At 38.7% G+C, this 26,344-nt stretch overlaps 1 protein-coding gene across 6 annotated transcripts in view; it reads right to left on the bottom strand.

Moving 5' to 3' along the window:
• Positions 1 to 26,344, bottom strand: part of HERC2 (HECT and RLD domain containing E3 ubiquitin protein ligase 2) — a 234,998-nt gene that overhangs the window by 150,628 nt on the left and 58,026 nt on the right. For all 6 annotated transcript variants that reach the window (XR_011570152.1, XM_070801388.1, XM_070801376.1 and 3 more), the window contains 4 exons: positions 23,424 to 23,617; positions 14,924 to 15,124; positions 11,688 to 11,916; positions 11,458 to 11,582 (listed from right to left, as the gene is read on the bottom strand). Coding sequence is in view for 5 of the 6 variants with exons in the window: in XM_070801388.1 (XP_070657489.1) it covers positions 11,458 to 11,582; positions 11,688 to 11,916; positions 14,924 to 15,124; positions 23,424 to 23,617 (749 nt within the window). In the remaining variant the exon portion in view is untranslated. The remainder of the gene's footprint in view (positions 1 to 11,457; positions 11,583 to 11,687; positions 11,917 to 14,923; positions 15,125 to 23,423; positions 23,618 to 26,344) is intronic.

The following is a 26,344-nucleotide window of genomic DNA, read 5'->3' on the forward strand; positions in this document are numbered from 1 at the left end:
GGACATATCTTCAAAGAAGATATATAAATAGCTAATGAGCACATGAAAAGATATTCTACATCATTAGTCATCAGGGAATTTCACATCTGTCAGGACAGTAGAACAAAAAAGATGAATAGTATTAACAGCAAGCACTAGCAAGCATATGGAGAAATTGGAACTGACATACAATGTTACTGGGCATGTAGAATGGTACCGTCACTTAAGAAAACACTCTGACTATACCTCGAAACATTACACACAGAGTTACCATAAAACTCAGCAACTCTACTCCAAGGCATATGCCCATAAGGAATAAACACATATGTCCACAAAAAAACCTACACACAAATATTCATAACAGCATTATTCATAATAACTTAAAAGAGGGAATAATCTAAATGTCCATCAGCTGATAAACAGGTAAACAAAATGTGCTATATCCATACAAGAGAATACTGTCTAGCAACTTTAAAAAATTAAGTACAATATGAAGGTCACAACCTCACTGAACTCTGAAAACACTGTTAACTGGAAAAAGCCAAATACAAAAAGCCACACACTGTGCAAATTCATTTATATGAAGTGTCCAAAACAGAGAAATCTTTACAAACATAAAGTGGATTAGTGGTAGTCAGTGGCTGCAAGGAGTGGGGAATGGGCAGAAACGATTAAGGAGCACAAACTTTCTTTCTGGAGTGAGATAAGTCAGGAAATTAGACATTAGTGACAATGGCTGAAAAATTCTTCAAATATACAAAAAAAAATCACTTTAAAAAACTGAATTTTATACTAGGTGAAGTAGAACTCAATAAGTTATTATTTTAAACAAGTTCTGAAGGAGGTATCTTTTGCCAGTCAAATGCAACCAATGTTCCTGAAAATGTACTATATACCAAGCATTCCTCTAGCAGTCAAATTTAATGCAAAAAAAGCTAAGAATGTACTATATACCAAGCATTCCTCTAGCAGTCAAATTTACTGCAAAAAAAGCATACAACTTCTTTCCTTCTGGTCTTTATTTTCTAACAGTGAACACCAGAATAAGTCTAAACACAACAGTCTGCTCCATCCTGAGAAGTGGCTGGACTAGAATTGTGCCACCCACAATTAAGGTAAGAAGGCGACATGGGTTGGAAAGCTTAAAACTGTGTGTGCTTTTGACCAAATTTTATTACTAAAACTTTTTCATAATCAGTTCAGTTCAGTTGCTCAGTGATGACCAACTCTTTGCGACACCACGGACTGCAGCACACCAGGCCTGCCCATGTATCACCAACTCCCGAGCTTGTTCAAAATAGTATCCATTGAGTCCGTGATGTCATCCAACCATCTCATCCTCTATCAGCCCATTCTCCTCCTGCCTTCAAACTTTCTAAGTATCAGGGTCTTTTCTAATGATTCAGTTCTTCGCATCAAGTGGCCAAATTGTTGGGAGCTTTGGCTTCAGCATCAGTACTTCCAATGAATGTTTAGGACTGATTTCCTTTAGGATGGACTGGTTTGATCTCCTTGTAGTGCAAGGGACTCTCAAAGAGTTATCTGCAACACCACAGTTAAAAAGCATCAATTCATCGGCACTCAGCCTTCATTATGGTCCAAATCTCACATCCATACGTGACTACTGGAAAAACCATAGCTTTCACTAGACAGACCTTTGTCCGCAAAGGGCTGTCTCTGCTTTTTAACATGCTGTCTACGTTTGTCATAGCTTTTCTTCCAAAGAGAAAGCGTCTTTCAATTTCAAGGCTGCAGTGACCATTTGCAGTGATTTTGGAGTCCAAGAAAGTAAAGTCTGTCACTGTTTCCATTGTTTCCCATCTATTTGCCATAAACTGATGGGACTGGATGCCATGATCTTGAATTTCTGAATGTTGAGTTTTAAGCCAGCTTTTCCACTCTCCTCTTTCACTTTCATCAAGAGGCTCTTTAGTTCCTCTTTGCTTTCTTCCATAAGGGTGATGTCATCTGCATCTTTGAAGTTATTGATATTTCTCCCGGCAATCTTGATTTCAGCTTGTGCTTCATCCAGCCCAGCATTTTGCATGATGTACGCTGCATATAAGTTAAATAAGCAAGGTAACAATATGCAGCCTTGACGTACTCCTTTCCCAACTTGGAACCAGTCTATTGTTCCATGTCAGATCTCACTGTTGCTTCTTTTCTTTTTATTTTTTAATTGAAGGATAATTGCTTTACAGAATTTTGCTGTTTTCTGTTAACCGTTGCTTCTTGACCTGCATACAGATTCCTCAGGATGCAGGTAAGGTGGCCTGATATTCCCATCTCTTTAAGAATCTCCCACAGTTTGTTGTGATCCACATAGACAAAGACTTTAGGCAGTGAATGAAGCACAAGTAGATGTTTTTCTGGAACGTCTTGCTTTTTCTATGATCCAACGAATGTTGGCAACTTCCTCTCTGGTTCCTCTGCATTTTCTAAATCCAGATTGAACATATGAAAGTTCTTGGTTCATGTACTGTCGAAGACTACCTTGGAGAATTTTGAGCATTACTTTACTAGCATGTGAGGTGAGTGCAATTATGTGTGAGTTTGAACATTCTTTAGCATTGCCTTTCTTTGGGAATGAAATGAAAATTGACCTTTTCCAGTCCTGTGGCCACTGCTGAGTTTTCCAAATTTGCTGGCATTTTGAGTGCAATACTTCAAAAGATCATCATTTAGGATCTGAAATAGCTCAGCTGGAATTCCATCACCTCCACTAGCTTTGTCCTAGTGATGCTTCCTAAGGCCCACTTGACTTCACATTCCAGGATGTATGGCTCTAGGTGAGTGATCACACCATCATGATTATCTGGGTCATTAAGATCTTTTTTGGATAATTTGTCTATGTATTCTTGCTACCTCTTCTTAATATCTTCTGCTTCTGTTAGGTCCATACCGTTTCTGTCCTTTATTTGCCCATCTTTGCATGAACTGTTCCCTTGGTACCTCTAATTTTCTTGAAGAGATATCTAGTCTTTCCCATTCTATTGCTTTCTTCTATTTTTTTGCACTGATCACTTAGGCTTTCTTACCTCTCCTTGTTATTCTTTGGAACTCTGCATTCAGATGGGTGTATCTTTCCTCTTCTCCTTTGCCTTTTGCTTCTCTTCTTTTCTCAGCTATTTGTAAGGCCTCCACAGACAACCACTTTGCCTTTTTTCATTTCTTTTTCTTGGAGATGGCTTTGTTCACCACCTCCTGTACAATGTTACGAACCTCCGTCCATAGTTCTTCAGGAACTCTATCAGAACTAATCCTTTGAGTCTATTTGTCACTTCCCGTGTATAATTCTAAGGGATTTGATTTAGGTCACACCTGAATGGTATAGTGGTTTTCCCTACTTTTTCCAATCTAAGTCTGAATTTTGCAATAAGGAGTTCATGATCTGAGCCACTCAGCTCCCAGTTTTGTTGTTGCTGACTGTATAGAGCTTCTCCATCTTTGGCTGCAAAGAATATAATCAATCTGATTACAGTGTTGACCATCTAGTGATGTCCATTTGTAGAGTCAGCAGTTGTGTTGTTGCAAGAGGGAGTTTGCTATGACCACTATGTTCTCTTGGCAAAACTCTGATAGCCTTTGCCCTGCTTCATTCTGTACTCCAAGGCCAAACATACCTGTTACTCCAGGTATCTCTTGAGGTCCTACTTTTGCATTCCAATCCTCTATGATGAAAAGGACATCTTTTTTTGGTGTTAGTTCTAGAAGATCTGTTGTTTTCCTCTATTTCTTTGCATTGATTGCTGAGGAAGGCTTTCTTATCTCTTCTTGCTATTCTTTGGAACTATCCATTCAGATGCTTATATCTTTCCTTTTCTCCTGTGCTTCTCACTTCTCTTCTTTTCACAGCTATTTGTAAGGCCTCCCCAGACAGCCATCTTGCTTTTTTGCATTTCTTTTCCATGGGGATGGTCTTGATCCCTGTCTCCTGTACAATGTCACGAACCTCATTCCATAGTTCATCAGACACTCTGTCTATCAGATCTAGTCCCTTAAATCTATTTCTCACTTCCACTGTATAATCATAAGGGATTTGATTTAGGTCATATCTGAATGGTCTAGTGGTTTTCCCTACTTTCTTCAATTTCAGTCTGAATTTGGCAATAAGAAGTTCATGATCTGAGCCACAATCAGCTCCCAGTCCTGTTTTTGCTGAATGTATAGAGCTTCTCCATCTTTGGCTGCAAAGAATATAATCAATCTGATTTCAGTTTTGACCATGTGGTGATGTCCATGTGTAGAGTCTTCTCTTGTGTTGTTGGAAGAGGGTGTTTGCTATGACCAGTGCGTTCTCTTGGCAAAATTCTATTAGTCTTTGCCCTGCTTCATTCCGTATTCCAAGGCCAAATTTGCCTGTTACTCCAGGTGTTTCTTGACTTCCTACTTTTGAATTCTAGTCCCCTATAATGAAAAGGACGTCTTTTTTGGGTGTTAGTTCTAAAAGGTCTTGTAGATCTTCATAGAACCGTTCAACTTCAGCTTCTTCAGCGTTACTGGTTGGGGCATAGACTTGGACTACTGTGATATGGAATGGTTTGCCTTGGAAACGAACAGAGATCATTCTGTACTCCTTGGAAGAAAAGTTATGACCATCCTAGATAGCATACTGAAAAGCAGAGACATTACTTTGCCATTACAAAGGTCCGTCTAGTAAAGGCTATGGTTTTTCCAGTGGTCATGTATGGATATGAGAGTTGGACTGTGAAAAAAGCTGAGAGCCAAAAAATTGATGCTTTTGAACTGTGGTGGTGGAGAAGACTCTTGAGAGTCCCTTGGACTGCAAGGAGATCCGACCAGTCCATTCTAAAGATCAGCCCTGGGTGTTCTTTGGAAGGACTGATGCTAAAGCTGAAACTCCAGTACTCTGGCCACCTCATGCGAAGAGTTGACTCATTGGAAAAGACTCTGATGCTGGGAGGGATTGGGGGCAGGAGGAGATGGGGATGACAGAGGATGAGCTGGCTGAACAGCATCACCGACTCAATGGACGTGAGTTTGAGTGAACTCCGGGAGATGGTGATGGACAGCGAGGCCTGGCATGCTGCGATTCATGGGGTCGCAAAGTGTCGGACACGACTGAGCAACTGAAATGAAGTGAACTGAACTGAACTAGAAGGTCTTGTAGGTCATCATAGAATCATTCAACTTCATCTTCTTCAGCATTACTAGTCAGGTCATAGACTTGGATTACTGTGATGCTGAATGGTTTGCCTTAGAAATGAACAGAGATCAGTCCATCCTTTTCGAGACTGCACCCAAGTACTGCATTTTGGACTCTTGTTGACTACAAGGGCTACTCCATTTCTTCTAAGAGATTCTTGCCCACAAGAGTAAATATAATGGTCATCTGAGTTAAATTCACCCACGCCAGTCCGCTGATTCCTAAAATGTCGATGTTCACTCTTGCCATCTCCTGTTTGACCTCTTCCAGTCTAACTTGATTCATGGACCTAACATTCCAGGTTCCTATGCAATATTGTTCTTTCCAGCATCGAACTTTACTTCCATCACCAGTCACATCCACCCCTGGGTGTTGTTTTCTCTTTGGCTCCATCTCTTCATTCTTTCTGGAGTTATTTCTCTACTCTTCTCCAGTAGCAGATTGAACACGTACTGACCTGGGAAGTTCATCTTTCACTGTCATATTTTGTTACCTTTTCATACTGTTCATGGGGTTCTCAAGGCAAGAATACTGAAGTAGTTTCCTATTCCCTTCTCCAGTGGACCATGGTTTGTGGACCCATCCAGTGGACCCAATCCATCTTGGGTGGTCCTAGATGGCATGGCTCTTAGTTTCATTAGGTTAGACAAGTTTGTGACCCATGTGATCAGTTTGGTTGGAAGTTAAAGTGAAGTCGCTCAGTTGTGTCCAACTCTTTGCAACCCCGTGGACTGTAGCCTAACACGCTTCTCCATCCATGGGATTTTCCAGGCAAGAGTACTGGAATGGGTTGCCATTTCTTTCTCCAGAGGATCTTCCTGACCCAGGGACTGAACCCGGGCCTCCGGCATTGTAGGCAGATGCTCTACCGTCTAAGCCACCCGAGATCAGTTTGGTTAGATTTCTGCAATTGTGGTTTTCATTCTGTCTGCCCTCTAATGGATAAGGATAAGAGGCTTTTGGAAGCTTCCTGATGGGAGGGCCTGGCTGTCTAGCTCTGATGGGTGGGGCCACGCTCAGTAAATCTTTAATCCATTTTTCTGTTGATGGGTGGGGCTGTCTTCCTTCCCTGTAGTTTGGTCTGAGGCCAAAACATGGTATGGGTAATGGCAGCCTCCTTCAAGAGGAATTATGCTAGTATGCTGCAGCGCCCAGGACTGTCGCATTCAGTGTGCCTTACCCTGTGCCAGGACTGTTACAGGCAAGTCTGGCTCAGTCTCTGGTGGCGACACTGCTTCTTTCTCCTGGGTCCTGGTGCACAAGGTTTTGTTTGTGCCCTATCCAAGAGCCTGTTTCCCCAGTCCTATGGAAGTTATGTAATCAAATCCCCTGGCCTCCAAAGTCAACTTCCTTCGGGTTCTCAGTCCCTTTGCTGGAATCCCAGGTTGGGAAATCTGTTGTGGGCCCTTGAACTTTTGTAACAGTGCAAGAACGTCTTTGGTGTAATTGTTCTCCAGTTTGTGGGTCGACTGCTCGGTGGCTCTATGGTGAGGCTAATGGTGACCTCCTCAAGAGGACTTATGCTACACACCGTGCCTCCTAGGTCTGCTGCAGCCAAAGCCCCTGTCCCCACGGCAGGCTACTGTTGACCCATGCCTCCACAGGAGACACTCCAACAATCAAAGGCAGGTCTGGCTGTCTCTGTGGGGTCCCTGGGTCCTGGTGTGCACAAAGTTTTGTTTGAGCCCTCTGAGTGTGTCTGGCTGATATGGGGTTTGATTCTAAATGCAACTCCGCCTTTCCTACCATCTTGTTGGGCCTTCTCCTTTGCTGTTGGATATAGGGTATCTTTTTTTGGTGGGATCCAACAGTCTCCTGTTAATGGTTGTTCAGCAGTGAGTTGCAATTTTGGAGTTCTTGCAGAAGATGAACACACATCCTTCTACTCTGCCATCTTTACCATCTTTTTCCTAATTATCATTCTTACAACCAATAACTTATAATCTTTAAGAATATAATTAAAAATTACTTATAGTAATGTTGTTGTGCAGTTACTAAGTCATGTCCGACTCTTTCCAACCTATGGACTGCAGCATACCAGGCTTCCCTGTCCATCACTATTTCCCAGAGTTTGTTCAAATTCATGTCCGTTGAGTTGGTGATGCCATCAACCATCTCATCCTCTGCCGCTCCCTTCTCCTTCTGCCTTCAATCTTTTCCAGCAAGGGAATGTTTTCCAGTGAGTTGCCTCTTCACATCTGGTGGCTGAAGTACTGGAGCTTCAATTTCAGCATCAGGGCTTCCAATTAATAATTCAAGGTTGATTTACTTTAGGACTGACTAGCTTAATCTTCCTGCAGTCCAAGGGACTCTCCAGATTCTTCTCCAACACCACAATTCAAAAGCATTACTTTGGTGTGAAGCCTTCTTTATGATACAACTCTCATATCTGTACGTAACTACCAGAAAAAAACATAGCTTTGACTAGACAAACCTTTGCTAGCAAAGGGATGTTTCTGCTTTTTAATATGCTATCTAGGTTTGTCACAGCTTTCCTTCCAAAGAGCAAGTATCTTTTTCTTTCATGATTGCAGTCATTGTTTGCAGTGACTTTGGAATCCAAGAAAAAAAGAATCTGTCACTGCTTCCACTCCTTCCTCATCTATTTGCCATGATGTGATGGGACTGGCTTCTTTTTTTGAAAGCTGAGTTTCAAGCCAGCTTTTTCACTCTGATCTTTTACCCTCATCAAGAGGCTCTTTAGTTCCTCTTCACTTTCTGCCATTAAAGTGGTATTATCTGCATATCTGAAGTTGTTGATATTTCTCCTGGCAATCTTGATTCCAGCTTGCACTTCATCCAGCCCGGCATTTTGCATGATGTACTCTGCATATAAGTTAAATAAGCAGGATGACAATATACAGCCTTGATGTTACTCCTTTCCGAATTTGGAACCAGTCCGTTGTTCCTAACTGTTGCTTCTTGATAAAGGTTCTTGATAACCTTTTGCATAAAGGTTTCTGAGGAGACAGGTAAGGTGGTCCGGTATTCCCATCTCTAAGAATTTTCCAGTTTGTTGTGATCCATACAAAGGCTTTCTCATAGTCAATGAAACAGAAGCAGATTTGGGGCGGGGGGGACTTCCTTGCTTTTTCTGTGATCCAATCAACGTTAGCAATTTGCTGTCTGCTTCCTCTGCCTTTTCTAAACCCAGCTAGTATATCTGGAAGTTCTCAGTTCACATACTGTTGAAGCCTCACTTGAAGAATTTTGAGCATAACTGTACTAACATGTGAAATGAGCACAACCATACGATAGTTTGAACATTCTTTGGCACTACCCTTCTTTGGAAGTAGAATTAATATTTATAGTAGTACAACAACAACAACAAATATTTATAGTAGTAAAAATATCTAAAACCTAAATGGTCAACAATCAGAAATTGTTTTTAAAAAAGGAAACATTAGTCCTTTTCCTTACGACAGACTTCCCCAAAGCCAACAGAACAAATGGACATAGCAGAAGGGTATTCAATATAGATGACATGGCAACCTGATGAGTGAAAAAGATACAAGCCACTAAGACCAATTCTAACATTATAATTACTACTGTTAGTAAATATTTGCATTTTTGAAAGCCTGGAAGACTACACACAAAAAAATATTAACAATGATTAATCCCACATGATGAGGTTTTTTATTTATGCCTTTCTGTAGCTTCAAAGTATTTTTGTCTTAAAACAAATGGCCTTTTGGCTCTTTTTTTATGAACCTTAATTATTATCTAAGGATCAGCACCTGTATACTCTATAGCCTCTCTTCCCCTCCCAAGGTTCCACTCTCCAGCAGGAAGCACAAAATCAACATATGCTTACTAAATTAACAGGCTCTAAAAACACTGCTTGAGTCTAGTCCCCATATCACAGCTCCCATCAGGTGAGCTGTTACACTGAGCCACAGAAGACTCAGCAAGAGAAGGAAACAGCCTAGAATCAACAAACTGCCACTCACTACTTACAATACCTTAGCACCACTATTAACTTCTGTAGTACTTCTGTGTCCATGCCCTAAAATGAAATTTTAAGACAACTTTTTCCACTAGTGAAAAAAACTCACATTTTCTGGCAATACAAGAAAACTTTAAACAGAAAAATTTTCTCTGTCCTATGGCCTTTCTCTCCTCGCTGTGCATGTTGTATTCACATTAGTAAAAGTGAAGTCACTCAGCCGCGTGCAAATCTTTGCAACCCCATGGACTGTAGCTTTCCAGACTCCTATGTCCATGGGATTTTCCAGGCAAGTGTACTGGAATGGGTTGCCATTTTCTTCTCCAGGGGATTTTCCCAGCCCAGGGATCGAACCTGGGTCTCCCACATTGCAGGCAGACACTTTACCGTCTGAGCCACCAGGGAAGCCCCTGTGTATTCACATTATGCATGAACTAAACCTCCTCATCAGCAGATATACCTGCTCAACCAAAGAGAAACATTCTACCAGGATCAACATGTAATACCTTAAAAGAAAACCCTCCTTCTTGATTTTCTAAGAGGCCATGAGGAGGCTTAGATCTGGACTATGTAAACTGTCAATAATAACATCATTTAATGTACAGCCCTCTATCTCAAAAAACTTATATAACTGTGCCTTGACTTGTAATGGGTGCAATAGTTCTCAGAAATTTCTGAGATGCTGTTCCTGGGGTATAATCCTATATTTGGCCTGAATAAAATTTTCTATCCCTTTTTTAGATCCACTGATTTTTTTTGTCGACATCAACATGGCTGACAAAGTTAAAAGAGAGAATGAAAGTAAAGTACACAGCACAGCATCTGAGGGAGAAAAGGCACACAGTGCATCCTACTTGCTACTAACATCATTACATGTTGACTGCTTCTAATTTTTTTCAATTTAAGCAAAGTAGGTATATTTTCAAAACATTTTTAATACACTCACATCATCTGATTTTATCAGTTTAAGTTTTTAAATTGAAAACTATTATGACAAGAGCAACAAAAGTAGCTATGAATGACAAATATGCACATGCAAATAAAATTAACACCCCACCCTACTGTTTGACTGCTTCTAATTTTTTTCAATTTAAGCAAAGTAGGTATATTTTGAAAACATTTTTAATACACTCACATCATCCGATTTTATCAGTGTAAGTTTTTAAATTGAAAACTATTATGACAACAAGAGCAACAAAAGTAGCTATGAATGACAAGTATGCACATGCAAATACAAATTAACACCCCACCCTACTCCCAGAATAGCTATAGTCTTTAAAAAAAGACTGACATGCCTCATGTTAATGAGGTCAAGAAAGGGCTAGAACTCGCATACTGGCTGTTTAAATGTGCAATAAATGGCACAATCACGTTGAGAAATTGTATACACTCACCCTAGGATCCAGCAAATTCTAATTCAGAGTGTTTACCCAAAAGAAAAAAAGAAGTGTTCACTACAGGACTTGTACACAGCCATGATCACAGCAGCTCTAAGAATCAAAAATCATCATATGTCTACCAACAGGAGAATGGATACATCAACAGTGCCATAATCACACAAGGAAACACTTCTCACTAGCAAAAATTAATAACGCATCCAGCATATCTGAATCTAAAAATCATTATCAAGGCAAAATAAAGCTAACACAAATCAGTACTTATTGTATGATATCATTTATGTGAAAATCAAAACTGGCAAAAAAATTTCTTTTAATTTTTACTTATTTACTGATTTGGTGTTGGCTGCACTGGTCTTTGTTGCTGTACATGTGCTTTCTCTAGTTGTGACAAGCAGGACTACTCTCCAGTTGCAGTGTGTGGGCTTCTGAGCGCAGTGGCTTCTCTTGTTACGGAGCACACCAGCTTTGGTAGTTACGCCACTCAGTAGTTGGGGTGCCCAGGTTTAGTTATTCCTCTGCATGTGGAATCTTCCTGCACCAGGGATTGAACTCAGGTCCCCTGCATTGGCAGGCAGATTCTTAACCACTGCAAGTCCCTTAACCAATAAAGTCCCCCAAACTGGCCAACATCTTCTGAGAGAGGCAGGAAAAGTATGCTAACTTAACATGCACAAAGGCACTTTCTGGGGTGATGGCAATGATTTATATTATGATTGGGGTACCTGTCAAATTCACTTATTAATAAATAGACACAAAGTGGGTATATTTTATCATACTTAACAACTCAGTTCTTTTAAACTACTAGAAAAGTTTTAATTGCAGAAATATTTAGATGTTACTAAAAGTCTTATGTTTCAAAGTTTTTTTAATTCTGGCAAAGTTTCAATCTCAGCTCACTGGTAACTAAAATTGCTCCCATCAGCTTATACACACACGTGCACACACACATATTCCTAGGACCATACCTGGATTTCTGCAGTAATGGCTGCATTTAAGGCTGATTCTAAGCCTCCATCAGCCATTAAGCTGCCCACGAGAAGATCAATCATGAATCGACGACCTGGACTTATGTTAACTTCATTACCTGAAACTGGAAAAGGGCAAGTGTTTTCGCCAGTGTGTGGTAAGCACCATCCCCTGTCAGCACTCCTCCTGTGCCAGCCCCACACCACCCCTGTTCCTGGCCCAAGCCCACCTGCACAGGGTAGGAGAGCAGAGAGTGCCCGTGCCCGTTCCTCGGCAGTGGGCAGCAGCACTGACCATCCGCTCTGCAACACAGCCTGGGCAGCCGCCTGCACAGTACTCAACACGCCTGCACTGCTGGCCAGAGCCACCACGGTCTGCTTCAGGCTGTTGAGGAGGACGCTGCCCAGACCTAAACCAAGGAATTCTGGGTCAACCTGGTGACTAATGGCAGCATGCAACTGAAAGGAGAAAAACAATTTTTACTTAGAAGCCCTTAAAATGAATGCTTTTCAAATTTTTATTAAAATAATATCTCAAATTGAGTTTTATTCAAATAGTAAAGGAAAAACTTCCAGTATAGGTATTTTTTAAACTAAAAAATGTTTATCCATAGTAATTGAGAATCTGAGGTAAAGTATTTCCATAAGAGGAATTTTTTAAACCTGACTATAAGTACATATACAGAAAAGCTCAATATCAACAAACTCATTAAACCCTGTGGAAACAGCACCTCCACCCCACTCTCAACCACCTGTACCATAGAAATAAGGACTATAAAACAATCAAAAAAGTATTAGAAGAGTAGATAGTCAAGCTGAGGGTATATAAAGAAATGCCTCAAGAGCTAAACCAGGACTCACACAGACACATACACAACAGGAGCTAAGGGGTTCTGGGCTCTGAGAGCACACCAAAGCCTTTTGAGACACAGGAAGGCCCACTGAACAGGAGCTGCCTGTCAGTCAGCCAGGACCTGGGGGGCAACACACTACGCACACAAAGCTTTGGGCACAGAGAACCCACAGGAAATCAGAGACTCAGCCTGCCTTACAAGCAGATGTGAAATCAAAGTTATATCAATCTAAGTATGGATATCACAAGTCAAGAATTGAACACTAAAACTCATCTAGAGCCGGAGGAACTCAATGGAACCTCACAGACAAAACTATAAAACTGCCCTCTGAGGACATGTCCAAAGCTAAGAATAAATCCTAGACATAATGTATTAAAACACAAAACAAGGGCAAAAATCCAAAAAGTCACCAAAGGGAAAGACAAATTAGCTACAAAGAAACAACAACTGCACCAGTAATGATTTCTCACTGGCAACAAGATCAGAAGACAGTAGAAAATCTTCATGGCAACCCACTCCAGTGTTCTTGCCTGGAGAATCCCAGGGACGGGGGAGTCTGATGGGCTGCCGTCTATGGGGTCGCACAGAGTCGGACACGACTGAAGCGACTTAGCAGCAGCAGCAGCTGATAAAACAACATACAACCTAAAAAATTAAGCCTTATTAAATTATCTCAAGAGATGTTGAAGCTAATAAAGTTTTTCAGACGTTATAACTCACAGACCTTAATGAAGAAACTTACTGAAGGAGATATCCAGGAGAGAGGTGATATAAGTAACAATAGCAAAACAAACTGATTTAAAAAAAAAAAAAAAGGACTACATATCAGAGTTAAGTATGACCTCTCAAAATTATAATAATTAATTGAAGGAAAGTTTAAAAATAATTATATTTCACAAATTCTAGGAGGTATTTTCTTTCATGTTTTAACAACCCTAAAATCAGAATATCTTATCTATTGCAATTGGGAGTGTTCTTCTATTAGCTGCACACACACACAAAAAGTCCCTGGAGTCAATGTAACAGACTACCAAATAATTCAAATAGTAATGGTGGAAAGAGACATTTAGGTTTAAGGCATCCTATAACCCCTGTATTTTTCAGGAAGAGAAATACTGATTAACTTAACATGTTGGGAAATTCACAAATAGTTAAAATTTTTTCTATGAGTAATGTCCAGAAATCAAAATTTCAAAACTTGGGAACAATTAAAGCGATCTGAAAGGAAAAAATCTGAGAAACTTGACCAAAAGATAATAAAATGATGAACAAACTTACACAAAACATCAGTAATCACAAATATAAAAGATTAAATCCACATATTGAATAAATACTCTCAAACTGAATTCTTTTTACAAATTAAGCTATGTGAGTTAATTTTTTAAGACAGGACTAAAAGACCTTGAAAGACAAAACAAAGCAATGGGAAAACACAGCATTAGGTACATACGCCCTAATGGAACCAAGCCTAGGACCTGTACAAGGTCTTTCTCCACAGCTGTGGCAAAAGCAACGGAGTCACTAAAGACCATGGGAAGCAACAGGAAACAAGGACACCACACCACAGGTGCGCTTGTGAAGGAGCTTCTGTAAAAGACTCCTGGGGAAGGGAGGCAATTTCTAACCTTCTGCTAATTCCATGTTGCAATTAAAAGTTACATTCACTTTCCTGCTTTTTGAAAGCCAAGACAAAAAGGGGAGAGAACAAAAAGGGGACATGATGGGTCACATAGAAACCCTCACATTATAAAGGAGGAAAATTATTTTGCTCAGAAATATTGTTTTCTTGACATTAAGTCATAGGCGTTTTATTACAAAGAAAAACATGATCAAAGATTTTAGTTACAGTTTTACTTTTTAAAAAAGTTAAGGAAAAAAACTTTGTAGCTTTATTTTTTTATTGAAGGATAATTGCTTTACAGAATTTTGCTGTTTTCTGTCAAACCTCAACATGAATCAGCCACAGGTATACACATATCCCCTCCCTTTTGAACCTCCCTCCCATCTCCCGCCCCATCCCACCCCTCTAGGTTGATACAGAGCTCCTGTTTGAGTCTCCTGAGACACACAGCAAATTCCCAGCAAATTCCCTTTGGCTATCTATTTTACATATGGTAACGTTAAGTGTAGCTTTTCTTACACTGGCATTTATCCTTAACGTCTCCTGTGAGGAAGTGGAGGTACTACTGGAGGAAGCAGAACTTCCGGAATGAAGTTCTCCTCTCAGGCCAGAGAAGAGACTGGCAACCACATCCAGCTGATCATCTACTGTCATACCCAGTTACATCTTTACATACAGTAACCATAAATTCAAGACTGACTGTCTGATGAATGCCAACAAGCTGAATTCAGCCGTAATAACACAATCAATATATATATTCTTACCTGCATGCAGAGACTGACTTACAGGATAAACACAAAATAACCAGATTGATTTTTTTAAGCCTCATAAACATTATACTCCATCACAATCTTACTTTAAGACACTTCAAAATTTTCAACAGTAGTTCATTTAACAGGCTAAACCCCATGCCCTGTAATATGCATAAACATCATTATAAATACCTAAGACACTTATGTAATGGGGAAAAGGAAAGAAAAAGCATTAATACCTGAAGTCGTAGAAGATTGAGTGTTGCCACAGTCATACACTCTTTCTCTTGAGGTGGGGGCCAGTCAGCAGTGCCATCCATCCCCTCACTCACTTGCCGAAGTAGGAGATCTAACTGCTCAAAAGTCATTGAGCAGATGTCCACCACAAAAGGGACACGAAGGCCAATGGACCACTCAGAACAGGAAGACCAAGCAAAACTCTATGGAAGAAACACAAGAACCTAAAATGAATCTACACAATCAGTTATCAGCCTGTTCCACAAGAGATTCACCATTAGGAATGACAAAGATGCCCTAAATTACTACTTTTTCATCCCTCTAACTGTCCCAAAGGCACAAGCATTTTCAGTTATCTAATTCACATACTAACAGCTTCCAATTTCCTCTCAATTCAGTACTCCATCTTGTTTTCAAAACTCTGTTTGCTACCAAAATTAAGCAACTGAGTAAAACTGAAAACTAAAATCTATTCAAATAACCCCAAAGAAGTCAGGAAACAATAAAGGAACAAAAAGAAGAAAGCAAACAAAAAAATTAATAAATGACAGACAAGGGTCTGAACATAAAAACAGAAAGAGAGAGATCATCAGGATACAGCAAAACCAAAACCTAACTATACAGTATCTATAAGAAATTTACCTTAAATATCAAGATAAAAGGTGGCTTAGTAAAGGGATGGGGAGTGGCTTTAGGAACCTGGAATCTTAGGTTCATGCATCAAGGTAAATTAGAAGTGATCAAGCAGGAAATGGCAAGAGTGAACACAGGCATTTTAGGAATCAGAAAACTAAAATGGATGAGAATGAGTGAATTCAATCAGATGACCATGTGGAAAGAATCCCTTAGAAGAAATGGAGTAGGCCTCACAGTCAACCAAAGAGTCTGAAATGCAGTACCTGGGTGGAATCTCAAAAGCAACAAAATGATCTCAGTTGGTTTCTAAGGCAAACCTATTCAACATCCCAGTCATTCAAATCTATGCCCCAACCACTAATGCCGAAGAAGCTGAAGTTGAATGGTTCCATAAAGTTCCACAAGACCTTCTAGAACACCAAAAAAGAAAAAAAAAAAAAAAGATGTCCTTTTCATCATAGAAAATTGGAATGCAAAAGCTGGAAGTCAACAGATACCTGGAACAATAGGCACATTTGGCCTTGGAGTATTAAAATGAAGCAGGGCAAAGGCTAACAGACTTCTGTCAAGAGAACACACTAGTCAAAGCAAACACCCTCTTCCAACAACACAAGAGATGACTTCAAACATGGACATCACCATGTCAGGTCAATACTGAAACAAAATTGATCATATCCTTTGCACCTCACGATGGAAAATCTCTGCAGTCAGAAAAAACCAGACCTGGACCTGACTGTGAATCAGATCATGAGCTCCTGATTGCAAAATTCAGGCTTAAACTGAAGAACGTAGGGAAAATGCCATTCAGGCACGACCTAAATCAAATCCATTACAATCGTACGGTAGATGTGACAAATAGCTTCAAGAGATTAGAGCTGGTAGGAAGAGTGCCTGAAGAACTATGGACAGAGGTTTATAACGTTGTATAGGAGGCACTGATCAAAATCATCCCAAAAGAAATCCAAGGAGGTAAAGTGCATGTGTGAGGAGTCGTTACAAATAGCTGAGGAAAGAGAAGCAAAAATCAAAGGAGAAAGAGAAAGATATATCCAACTGAATGCAGAGTTCTAGACAATAGTAAGGATAGATACGAAAGCATTCTTACATGAACAATGTAAAGAAATATAGGAAAACAGTAGAATAGGATAGGAAAGATCAGAGAACTCTTCAAGACATTTGGAGATAATCAAGGGAATATTTAATGCAAAGATGGACACAGTAAAGGATAGAAAGCATAAGGATTAAATAGAAGCAGAGAGTTTAAGAAGAGGTGAGAAGAATACGCAAAAGTATATAAGAAAGGTCTTAATGACATGGATAACCATGATTATGGTCATTCACCCAGAGGAGAACATCCTGAAGCTGAAGTCAAGTGGGCCTAAGGAAACATTACTACCAACAAAGCTAGTGAAGGTGATGGTATTCTAGCTGTTTAAAATCCTAAATGATGATGCTGTTAAAGTGCTGCACTCAATATGCCAGCAAGTATGGAAAACTCAGCAATGGCCACAGAACTGGAAAAGGTCAGTTTTCATTCCAATCCCAAAGAAAGGCAATACCAAACAATGTTCAAACTACCATACAATTGTGCTTATTTCACATTCCAGCAAGATAATGATCAAAATTCTTCAAGCAAGGCTTCAAGAGTACATGAACTGAAAACTTCCAGATGTAGTTACTGGGTTTAGAAAAGGAAGAGGGACCAGAGATCGAACTGCCAACATTTGTTGGATCATAGAAAAAGCAAGGGAATTCCAGAAAACATCTACTTTTGCTTCACTGACTACGCTAAACCCTGACTGTGTGGGTCACACCATTCACAACAAACTAGAAAATTCTTAAAGAGATGGGAATATACCTGTTTCCTGAGAAACCCTTATGCAGGTCAAGAAGCAACAGTTAGAACTGGACATGAACAATGGACTGGTTCCAAATTTGGAAAGGAGTATGTCAAGCCTGTATACTGTCACCCTATTTAACTTACATGCAGAGTACATCATGCAAAATGTGGGCTGAATGAATCACAAACTAGATTCAAGATTGCCGGGAGAAATATCAAGAACTTCAAATATGCAGATGATACCACTCTAACAGTAGAAACAGAACAGGAATTAAAGAACCTCTTGAAAAAGGTCAAAGAGGAGAATGAAAAAAAATGGCTTAAAACTCAATATTCAATAAACTAAGATCATCGAATCTGGTCCCATTACTTCATGGCAAAGAGATGGGGAAAAAAGAAAAAAAGGAACAGGGACAGATTTTATTTTCTTGGCTCCAAAATCACTGGGGGCAGTAACTGCAGCCACGAAATTCAAAGATGCTTGTTCCTTGGAAGAAAAGCCATAAGAAACCTAGGCAGCATATTAAAAAGCAAAGACGTCACTTTGCTTCAAAGGATCATATAGTCAAAGCTATGGTTTTTCCAGTAGTCACGTATGGATGCGACAGTTGGACTATAAAGAAAGCTGAGTGCTGAAGAATTTGATGCTTTTGAACTGTGGTGCTGTAGAAGACTCTTGAGAATCCTTGAACTGCAAGGAGATCAAACCAGTCAACCTTAAAGGACATCAGTCCTTAACATTCACTGGAAGAACTGATGCTGAAGATGAAGCTCTAATACTCTGGCCACCTGATGTGATGAGCCAACTCACTGGAAAAGACCCTGATGCTGGGAAAGATTGAGGGCAGAAGAAATGGTGACAGAGGATGAGATGGTTGGATGGCGTCACCGACTCAATGGACATGAGTTTGAGCAAACTGTGGGAGACACTGAAGGACGGGGGAGCCTGATGTGCTGCAGTCCATGAAGTCACAAAGAGTTGGACAGGACTTGGCCACTAAACAATAAAACAACAATCCTCTTTGATCCACCTCCTACAGTAATTTAAGTAAAAAAATGGGATTTAATTAAACTTAAAAGCTTTTATCAGCAATTATTCAGTCACTACAGCATGTCCAACTCTTTGGCAATTCCACAGACTGTAGCCCACCATGCTCCCCTGGCCATAGGATTTCCCAAGCAAGAATACTGCAATGGGGTGCCATTTCCTTCTGCAGGGGATCTTCTGAGCCAGGGATGAATCCACATCTCCTGCTTTGGCAAGTGGATTCTTTACCACTGAGCCACCAGGGAAGCCCCATGCATAGCAAGGAAACTCTGAACAAGGTGAAGACAACCCCCAGAATGGCAGGAAAAAGTTATTGCAAATGTAACAACTGACAAAGGATTAATTTCTAAAATATACAAGCAGTTCATGTAGCTCAACAGCAGAAAAACAAATACCCCAATCAAAAAACGGGCAGAAGACCTAAACATTTCTCAAAAGAAGACGTATAGATGGCTAAAAAACACACGCAAAGATGATCAACATCACTCATAATTATTAGAGAAATGCACATCAAAATTACAATGAGGTATCACCTCACACCAGCCAGAATGGCCATCAGCAAAAAAAAATCTACAAACAATAAATGAGTGTGGAAAAAAAGAAACCATCTTGCACTGCTGGTGGGCATATAAACTGATACAGCCACTCTAAAGAACAGTATGGTGATTCCTTTAAAAACTAGGAATAAAACTACCATATAGTCCAGTAATTCCCACTACTGGGCATATACCCTAAGAAACCATAACTGAAAAAGGCACATGTACCCCAATGTTCATCACAGCACTATTTATAATAGCCAGGACCTGGAAGCAACCTAGATGTCCATCAACAGAGGAATGGATAAAGAAGTTGTGGTACATGTATACAATGGAGTATTACTCAGCCATAAAAAGGAACACATATGAGTCAGTTCTAGTGAGGTGGATGAACCTAGAGCCTGTTGTACAGAGTGAAGTAAGTCAGAAAGAGAAAAGCAAATATTGTGTGTTAATGCATATATATGTAAAATCTAGAAAACTGATACTGATAAACCTATTTTCACGCAGGAATAGAGATGCAGACATAGAGAAGACTTGTGGACACAGCAGGGGAAGTAGAGGTGGGACGAACTGAGAGAGCAGCAGTGAAACATATACACTACCATATGCAAAATAGATAACTAATGGGAAGTTGCTCTATGACACAGGGAGCTCAACACAGTGTTCTGTGATAACCTAGAGGGGTGGGGGGGGGGGTTGGGAGGGAGGACAAGAGGGACAGACATGTATATACTTATAGTTGATTCATGTTGTACAACAGAAGCCAATACAATATTGTAAAGCAATTATCTCTGTAGCTCAGACGGTAAAGAACCTGCCTGCAATGCAGGAGACCCAGATTCAATTCCTGGATTGGGAAGATCCTCTGGAGAAGGGAATGGCAACCCACTCCAGTATTCTTGCCTGGAGAATTCTATGGACAGAGGAGCCTGGAAAGCTACAGTCCGCAAAGCAAAGAGTTGGACACAACTGAGCAACTAACATTCCACTCCAGATTATCCTCAAATTGAAAATAAATGTTTTAAAAAGATATAGATTTAACAAAACAGGATTTATATGCTGAAAACCCTGATAAATGAAATCAACAAAAATGCAAATAAACATTTAAACATAATATTTTAATAGACTAGAAACCTCAATGTAGCAAAAATGTCAATTCTTCACAAACTGGTAATAGGCTGAACACAATCTCTACCAAAACCTAAGCAAGGTATTTCTGCAAACACAGACAAGATTATTCTAAATTTTAATGGATAGGCAGAGGAACTAAAATATAGACTTCTTAAATTTTTTTCAAACAAGGCTGGAAGAGTTATAATACACAATTACTAAGAAAATTAAAATGGAGTACCTACATTAAAAAAGAAACTTCAGAGCAAGGAAAAACAAGGATCAAGTGGGGCACTGAAAAACAACCGAAAGGTCAATTCACCAAGACAACCAAACATTCAAAATGTGTATGTATCAAACAAAAATTTCAAAATACATAGAACAAAATTGATAGATTTATCCTAAAATGCCAATGAAATCTCAAGGTATCCCAAATAACCAAAGGAATCTTGAAAAGGAATAACCAAGTTGGGAAAAGATTAATTCCTAATTCAAAACTTAACAAAAAACTACATTAATCAAAACAGTGTGGTCTGGTACAAAGTCAGATTCAAAGACCAATGAAGCAGACTACAGTAAACATTGCCTATATGGTCAAATGATATTCGACAAGTGCCAAGACTATTCAATGGGGAAAGAACAAAGGTTTTTCTATAAACAGGGCTGGGAAAACTGCAGAAGAATCCATTTGATCCTTATCTTACATCATATATGAAACAATGGATCAAAGACCATAAAACATAAGACTTCAAACTATGAAACTATTAGAAGACTGGAAAATCTACATGATCATGTATTTCTTGGATATGTATATGACACTGAAAGCAGTGAAAACAGAAGAAAAATTAAAACTTTTGTGCATCAAAGAACACTATCAACAGAATAAAAAGAAAACCATAGAATGATGGAAAAACAGTTGTAAATCATCTTCCTGATAAGGGATTAATAACCACAATATATCAAGAACTGCTACAACTTAAAAAAGAAATCTAATTCAAATATGGGCAAAGAACTTGAATACATTTCTCCAAAAAAGATATACAAATGGTCAACAAGCACTGACCATTTCATTAGGGAAGTGCAAATCAAAACCACAGTGTGATACCACTTCATACTCACTGTGATGGCCTTTAAACAAAAAAAGAAACAAAGAAAATAACCAGTTGACAAGAATGTGGAAAACATGAAACCCTTGTGCATAACTAGGGGAGTGTAAAAATCATGCAGCTGTTGTAGAAAAACAGTAAGGTCGTGTCTCAAAAATTTAAACATAGTTACCATAATGATCCAGCAATTCCAGTCCTAGATATATACTGAAAAAAACTGAAAAGCAGGGACTCACACAGAAATTTCTACACTAATATCTGCTTTTCTTTTTGGTCACCACAGGCAGGATCTTAGTTCCCTGTCCAAGGATCAAACCCACACCCACTTCAGTAGAAGGCCCTATAGCTACATTATTCACAATAGCCAGAGACAAACAACCCATGTGTTCACTGAAGGAGGAATGGATAAACAAAATGTGGGAGATACACACACATGAATGTTATCAAACCTTTAGAAAATAAAATTCTGATACATGCTACAACATACATCAATGCTGAACACATCATAATCAAATATGAAATAACCCAGACATAAAAGATCAAATTTTATGTGGTTCTATATATATGAGATACCTCAAACAGGCAAATTCAGAGAGTAAATTTCAGGTAACCAGGGGAGGAGAAATGGAGTTATTGTTTAATGGGTACAGAGTTTCTGTATGAGATGATGAAAAAGTTCTGAAGATGAACAGTAGTGATGGTAACACAACACTGGAGATACACTTAATGCCACTGTATGGTTTACCATAAATTTTTAATGATCAAAAGCACTAATATAAAAAAAACCTGATAGAACCAAAAAGAGAAATTAACAAATCCACAATTATTCTTAGAGATACCCAGAAAAATTTGTCCTTGTTGACAGAATAAGCAAACAGAAAATCAGCAAGGATCTAGAAAAACTGAGTAATACTACCAATGAACTAGATCTAACTGACATTTACAGAACACTTCAACAATGGTGAAACACGTCAACAGCAAAATAGACACTGTTTTTAGGCACATATGCAGACCATTCACAAACAGAACACATTCTAAGATAAAAAAAACAAATCAAGAAATGAAATCATACAGAGTTTCTTCACTAACCACAATGGTTAACTAAATAATCAGTAACAAAGATAAAGAATGATCTCCAAAAATTTTGAAACTAAACAACACACTTAATCCATAGGGCAAAGAGCAATTCTCAAAAGAAATCAGAGCCAAACAAAAATGAAAATATATCAAGATTTGTAGATCCAACTGAAGCACTACTTAAGAGCAAAAATTATAGTATCAAGTGCTTACATACTACAAAAGAAAATGTCTAAAAATCAACCACCTAAGCTTTCTCCTAAACAAACTAAGAAAACAGTAAAGTGACACCAAAGCAAACCAAAAGGGGAAAAGGGACAAGAGGAGAAACCGATGAAACTGAAAGCAAAAGAACAAGGGGAAATTTAATGAAACTAAAAACTAGTTCTTTGAAAAGATGAAAAAATGGGTAAACCTATAACAAAACTGGCAAAGAGAAAAGGCACAAATTACTCATGTCAGGACTGAACGAAGATATCACTGCAGACCCAAAAACTTCAAAAGGTCAGTAAGAAAACGCTAGTAAAGAAAATGCTACACACAGAAACTGGGTAACTTAGACAGAATGGAGCAATACCTTGAGTATCATAAACCAGCAACACTCACCGAAGAGGAAATAATCTGAGCAATTCCAGATTAAAAAATTGAATTTGTGGTTAAAAATCTTTGGAGAAAGAAATCTCTAGGGTCATATAAATTCATAGGAAAACATTAAAAAAGAAATGACACTAATTCTACTTAACCCATTCCAGAAAACAGAACAGGACAGAACACTTGCCGATGCTATGAGGCCAGTTTCACCCTGATGAAAAGGCAAGAAAGTGTTGTTTAAGAAAGCCACAAACTAGTATCTCTGAAGAGGACTGACAGGAAAACTCTCAACAGTGTATTAGCAAATCAAATCCAACAATATAAAAAAAGAAGACCAAGTGGAGATTATCTCAAAAACACAAGGTTCACCCAGTATTAGAAAATCAATGCATTCCACTATATTAAACAGACTAAAGGAAAACATGATCACATCATTTGAGAAGAAAAAGCATTTGACAAAGGACTACACATACAAGTCAACTATGTTTCTACATACTACCAACAAATGACAGGAAATTAAAAATTCTATCAAATACCAAGCTATCTACTTTGTACCTGGGCAGGTCCACAGGCAATCCCGACTATATGTTTGGTATCCAGTCCAGGCAGCGCAGAGGGTTCCGGCTTGGTCACACGCAATGTGTCAAAGTGCTGACATTGGTCATTGCTCCCCCAGCTGTGGACCTCACTGTCCTCAGTCAAGGCCAGGCAGTGGGTAGACCCTGCAGCCACATCAATCACCTTCTTCCCTGGGGGCAAAGGAGGATGCAGATATAGCTTTATATCTATGACTTGTGTTGCAATGAAGATATTTACTCTAAGACACTCAGGTCAGAAGGCATTTAATGTAATTGCTTTAATATTATTCACAATTCACCTGCTTTACATACATTATTAAAACCTCCGCTGTGTTTTACTAGCTACAATCTATTAAGACCTATAGCCTACAAATAAAATAATACTGTGAAATGAAAAGGATCTATTCATTTTCCTCATCCTTGTTCAAAAAAGACACCTGTACTTGGAATTAACTCGAGATCATATTTTCTTATCCCAATGTATAACCATGCCAAGTGTACTCCTCTTTAAAAGACTATGTTTTTGGAACAGTTATAGGTTCACAGTGAAACTGAGGAGAAGGCACATATCTGCGATATATTACTGATCCCAATGGACACTAAGCCTCTCCCCATTATTAATGAGTCATTTTTTTACACACAGACATCCAGTTCTTCTGACATCATTTGTTGAACTGACAATCTTTGCTCCACTGTATTGCCTTTACTCCTCTGCCAAGGATCGGTTAACTATATTTATGTAGATCTATTTCCAAGCTCTCTCTTCTTTTCTCCTTTTCTTGTCATCATACTTTGTGTTTAGTCACTTAGTCGTGTCTGACTCTTTGCAACCCTTTGGACTTTACCCTGCCAGACTCCTCTGTCATGGGATTTTTCATGCAAGAATGCTGGAGTGGGTTGCCATCCTTCAACCCACTCCAGTGGATCCTTCCACTGGATCCTTCCAACAGGGATCAAACATCAAATCATGGCTCTTCTGCACTGCAGGTAGACTCTTTACCTGCTGAGCCATCAGGAAAGCCCATAAAGATCATATTTTAGCCAATACCAAACTGTTCTGATCACTGCAGCTTTACAGTTAAGTCTTGAAGTTGGACAGTATCAGTCTTACAATTTGCTCTTCTCCTTTAATACTGTGTTGGCTATTTTGCCTTTTGATATAAACTTTAGACTCGGTTTGTTGATATTCAGAAAATAACTTTCTGGGATTTTGATTGGAATTGCATTAAATCTATAAAACAAGTTGGAAAGAACTGACATCTTAACAATATTCAGTGCTTCTATCAATGAACTTAGAATATCTTTCCATTTAGTTATTTGATTTCATTCATCAGTTTTCCTCATACAGATCTCATATATATAGAGAGAGAGATAGATAGATAGATATAGATATAGACAGATAGATAGATTTATATATATATAGATTTATATATATCTATATATAGATTTATACTTATATATTTCGTTCTTAGGTTGCTACTGCAAACGGCATTGTATATCTAATTTCAAATTCTACTTGTTAGTTGCCAGTATGTAAGAAAGAAATTAACTTTGGCATATTAACCTTGTATGTCACAACCTTGTTAGTCAGGAGGGTTTTGGGTCAATTCTTTCAAATTTTCAACATAAACAATCAAGTTATCTGTGAACAAAGTTTTATTTATTCCTTCTCAATCTGTATAGCTTTTATTTCCTTTTCTTGTTTTATTGCATTAGCTAAACTTCCAGTAATAATTTGGACAGAAAACGATGAAATGGAACATCCTTTCTCCATGACAACGCCCGACCAGATGTCGTACAACCAATGCATCACAAGTTGAACAAGTTTTGCCTCACCTGCCATATTCACCTGACCTCTCGCCATCCAACTACCACTTCTTCAAGCATGCCAACAACTTTTGCAGGGAAAACACTTCCTCAACCAGCAGGAGGCAGAAAATGCTTTCCAAGAGTTCATTGAATCCCAAAGCATAGATTTTTAAGCTACAGGAATACACAAACTTATTTCTCATTAGCGAAAATTGTTGATTACTATGGTTCCTATTTTTATTAATAAAAATGTGTTTGAACCTAGTTATAATGATTTAAAATTCATGGTCGGAAACCACAATTACGATTGCATGAACCTAATAGTCTTTATCACGTTGAGGAAGTTTCCTCTATTCCTAATTAAGTTTTTTTTTTAAATCATGAATGGGTATTGAAATTTTGTCAAAAGCTTTTTTTGCACTTATTGATAGGATCATGTGATTTTTCTTCTTTCATCTGTCAACTTGATGGATTAACTGATTTTTTAACACTGAACCAGCCTTTCATATGTCTTGAGTTCATACATATACTTATTATTATATATTTTTTTCTTTATATGTCACCCATCAATGGACACTACGGTTAGATACATGTCTTAGCTATTGTAAATAATGCTGCAATAAACATGGGGATGCAGATTTTTTTTTGAGTTAGTGTCTTTGATATCCAGAAGTAGAACTGCTGGCAGTTCTATTTTTATTTTTTGAGGAACCTCCATACTGTTTTCCAGAGTGGCTCCACCAGTTTACAGTCCCACCAATGGTGCACAAAGTTTCCCTTATCTCTACATCCTTGCCAGCTCTTATTATTTCTTGTCTTTTGATAACAGACATTCTAAGAGGTAAGAGGTGATATCTCAATGTTTTGAAATTATTTCATTGACGATTAGTGATGTTGAACATCTTTTCACGTACCTGCTAGCCATAATACGTTTTCTTTGGAAAAATGACTATTCAGATCATTTTTTTTTTTTTGCTCTTGAGTTATATGAGATTTATATATTTTGAATATTAACTCCTTATCAAATATATGACTTACAAATATTTCCGGCCATTTCATAGTTTGCCGTTTCATTTCTTTGATGGTTTC

Source organism: Bos indicus, chromosome 2 (assembly GCF_029378745.1).
Source record: "Bos indicus isolate NIAB-ARS_2022 breed Sahiwal x Tharparkar chromosome 2, NIAB-ARS_B.indTharparkar_mat_pri_1.0, whole genome shotgun sequence".
Classification (NCBI taxonomy): Eukaryota; Metazoa; Chordata; class Mammalia; order Artiodactyla; family Bovidae; genus Bos; species Bos indicus.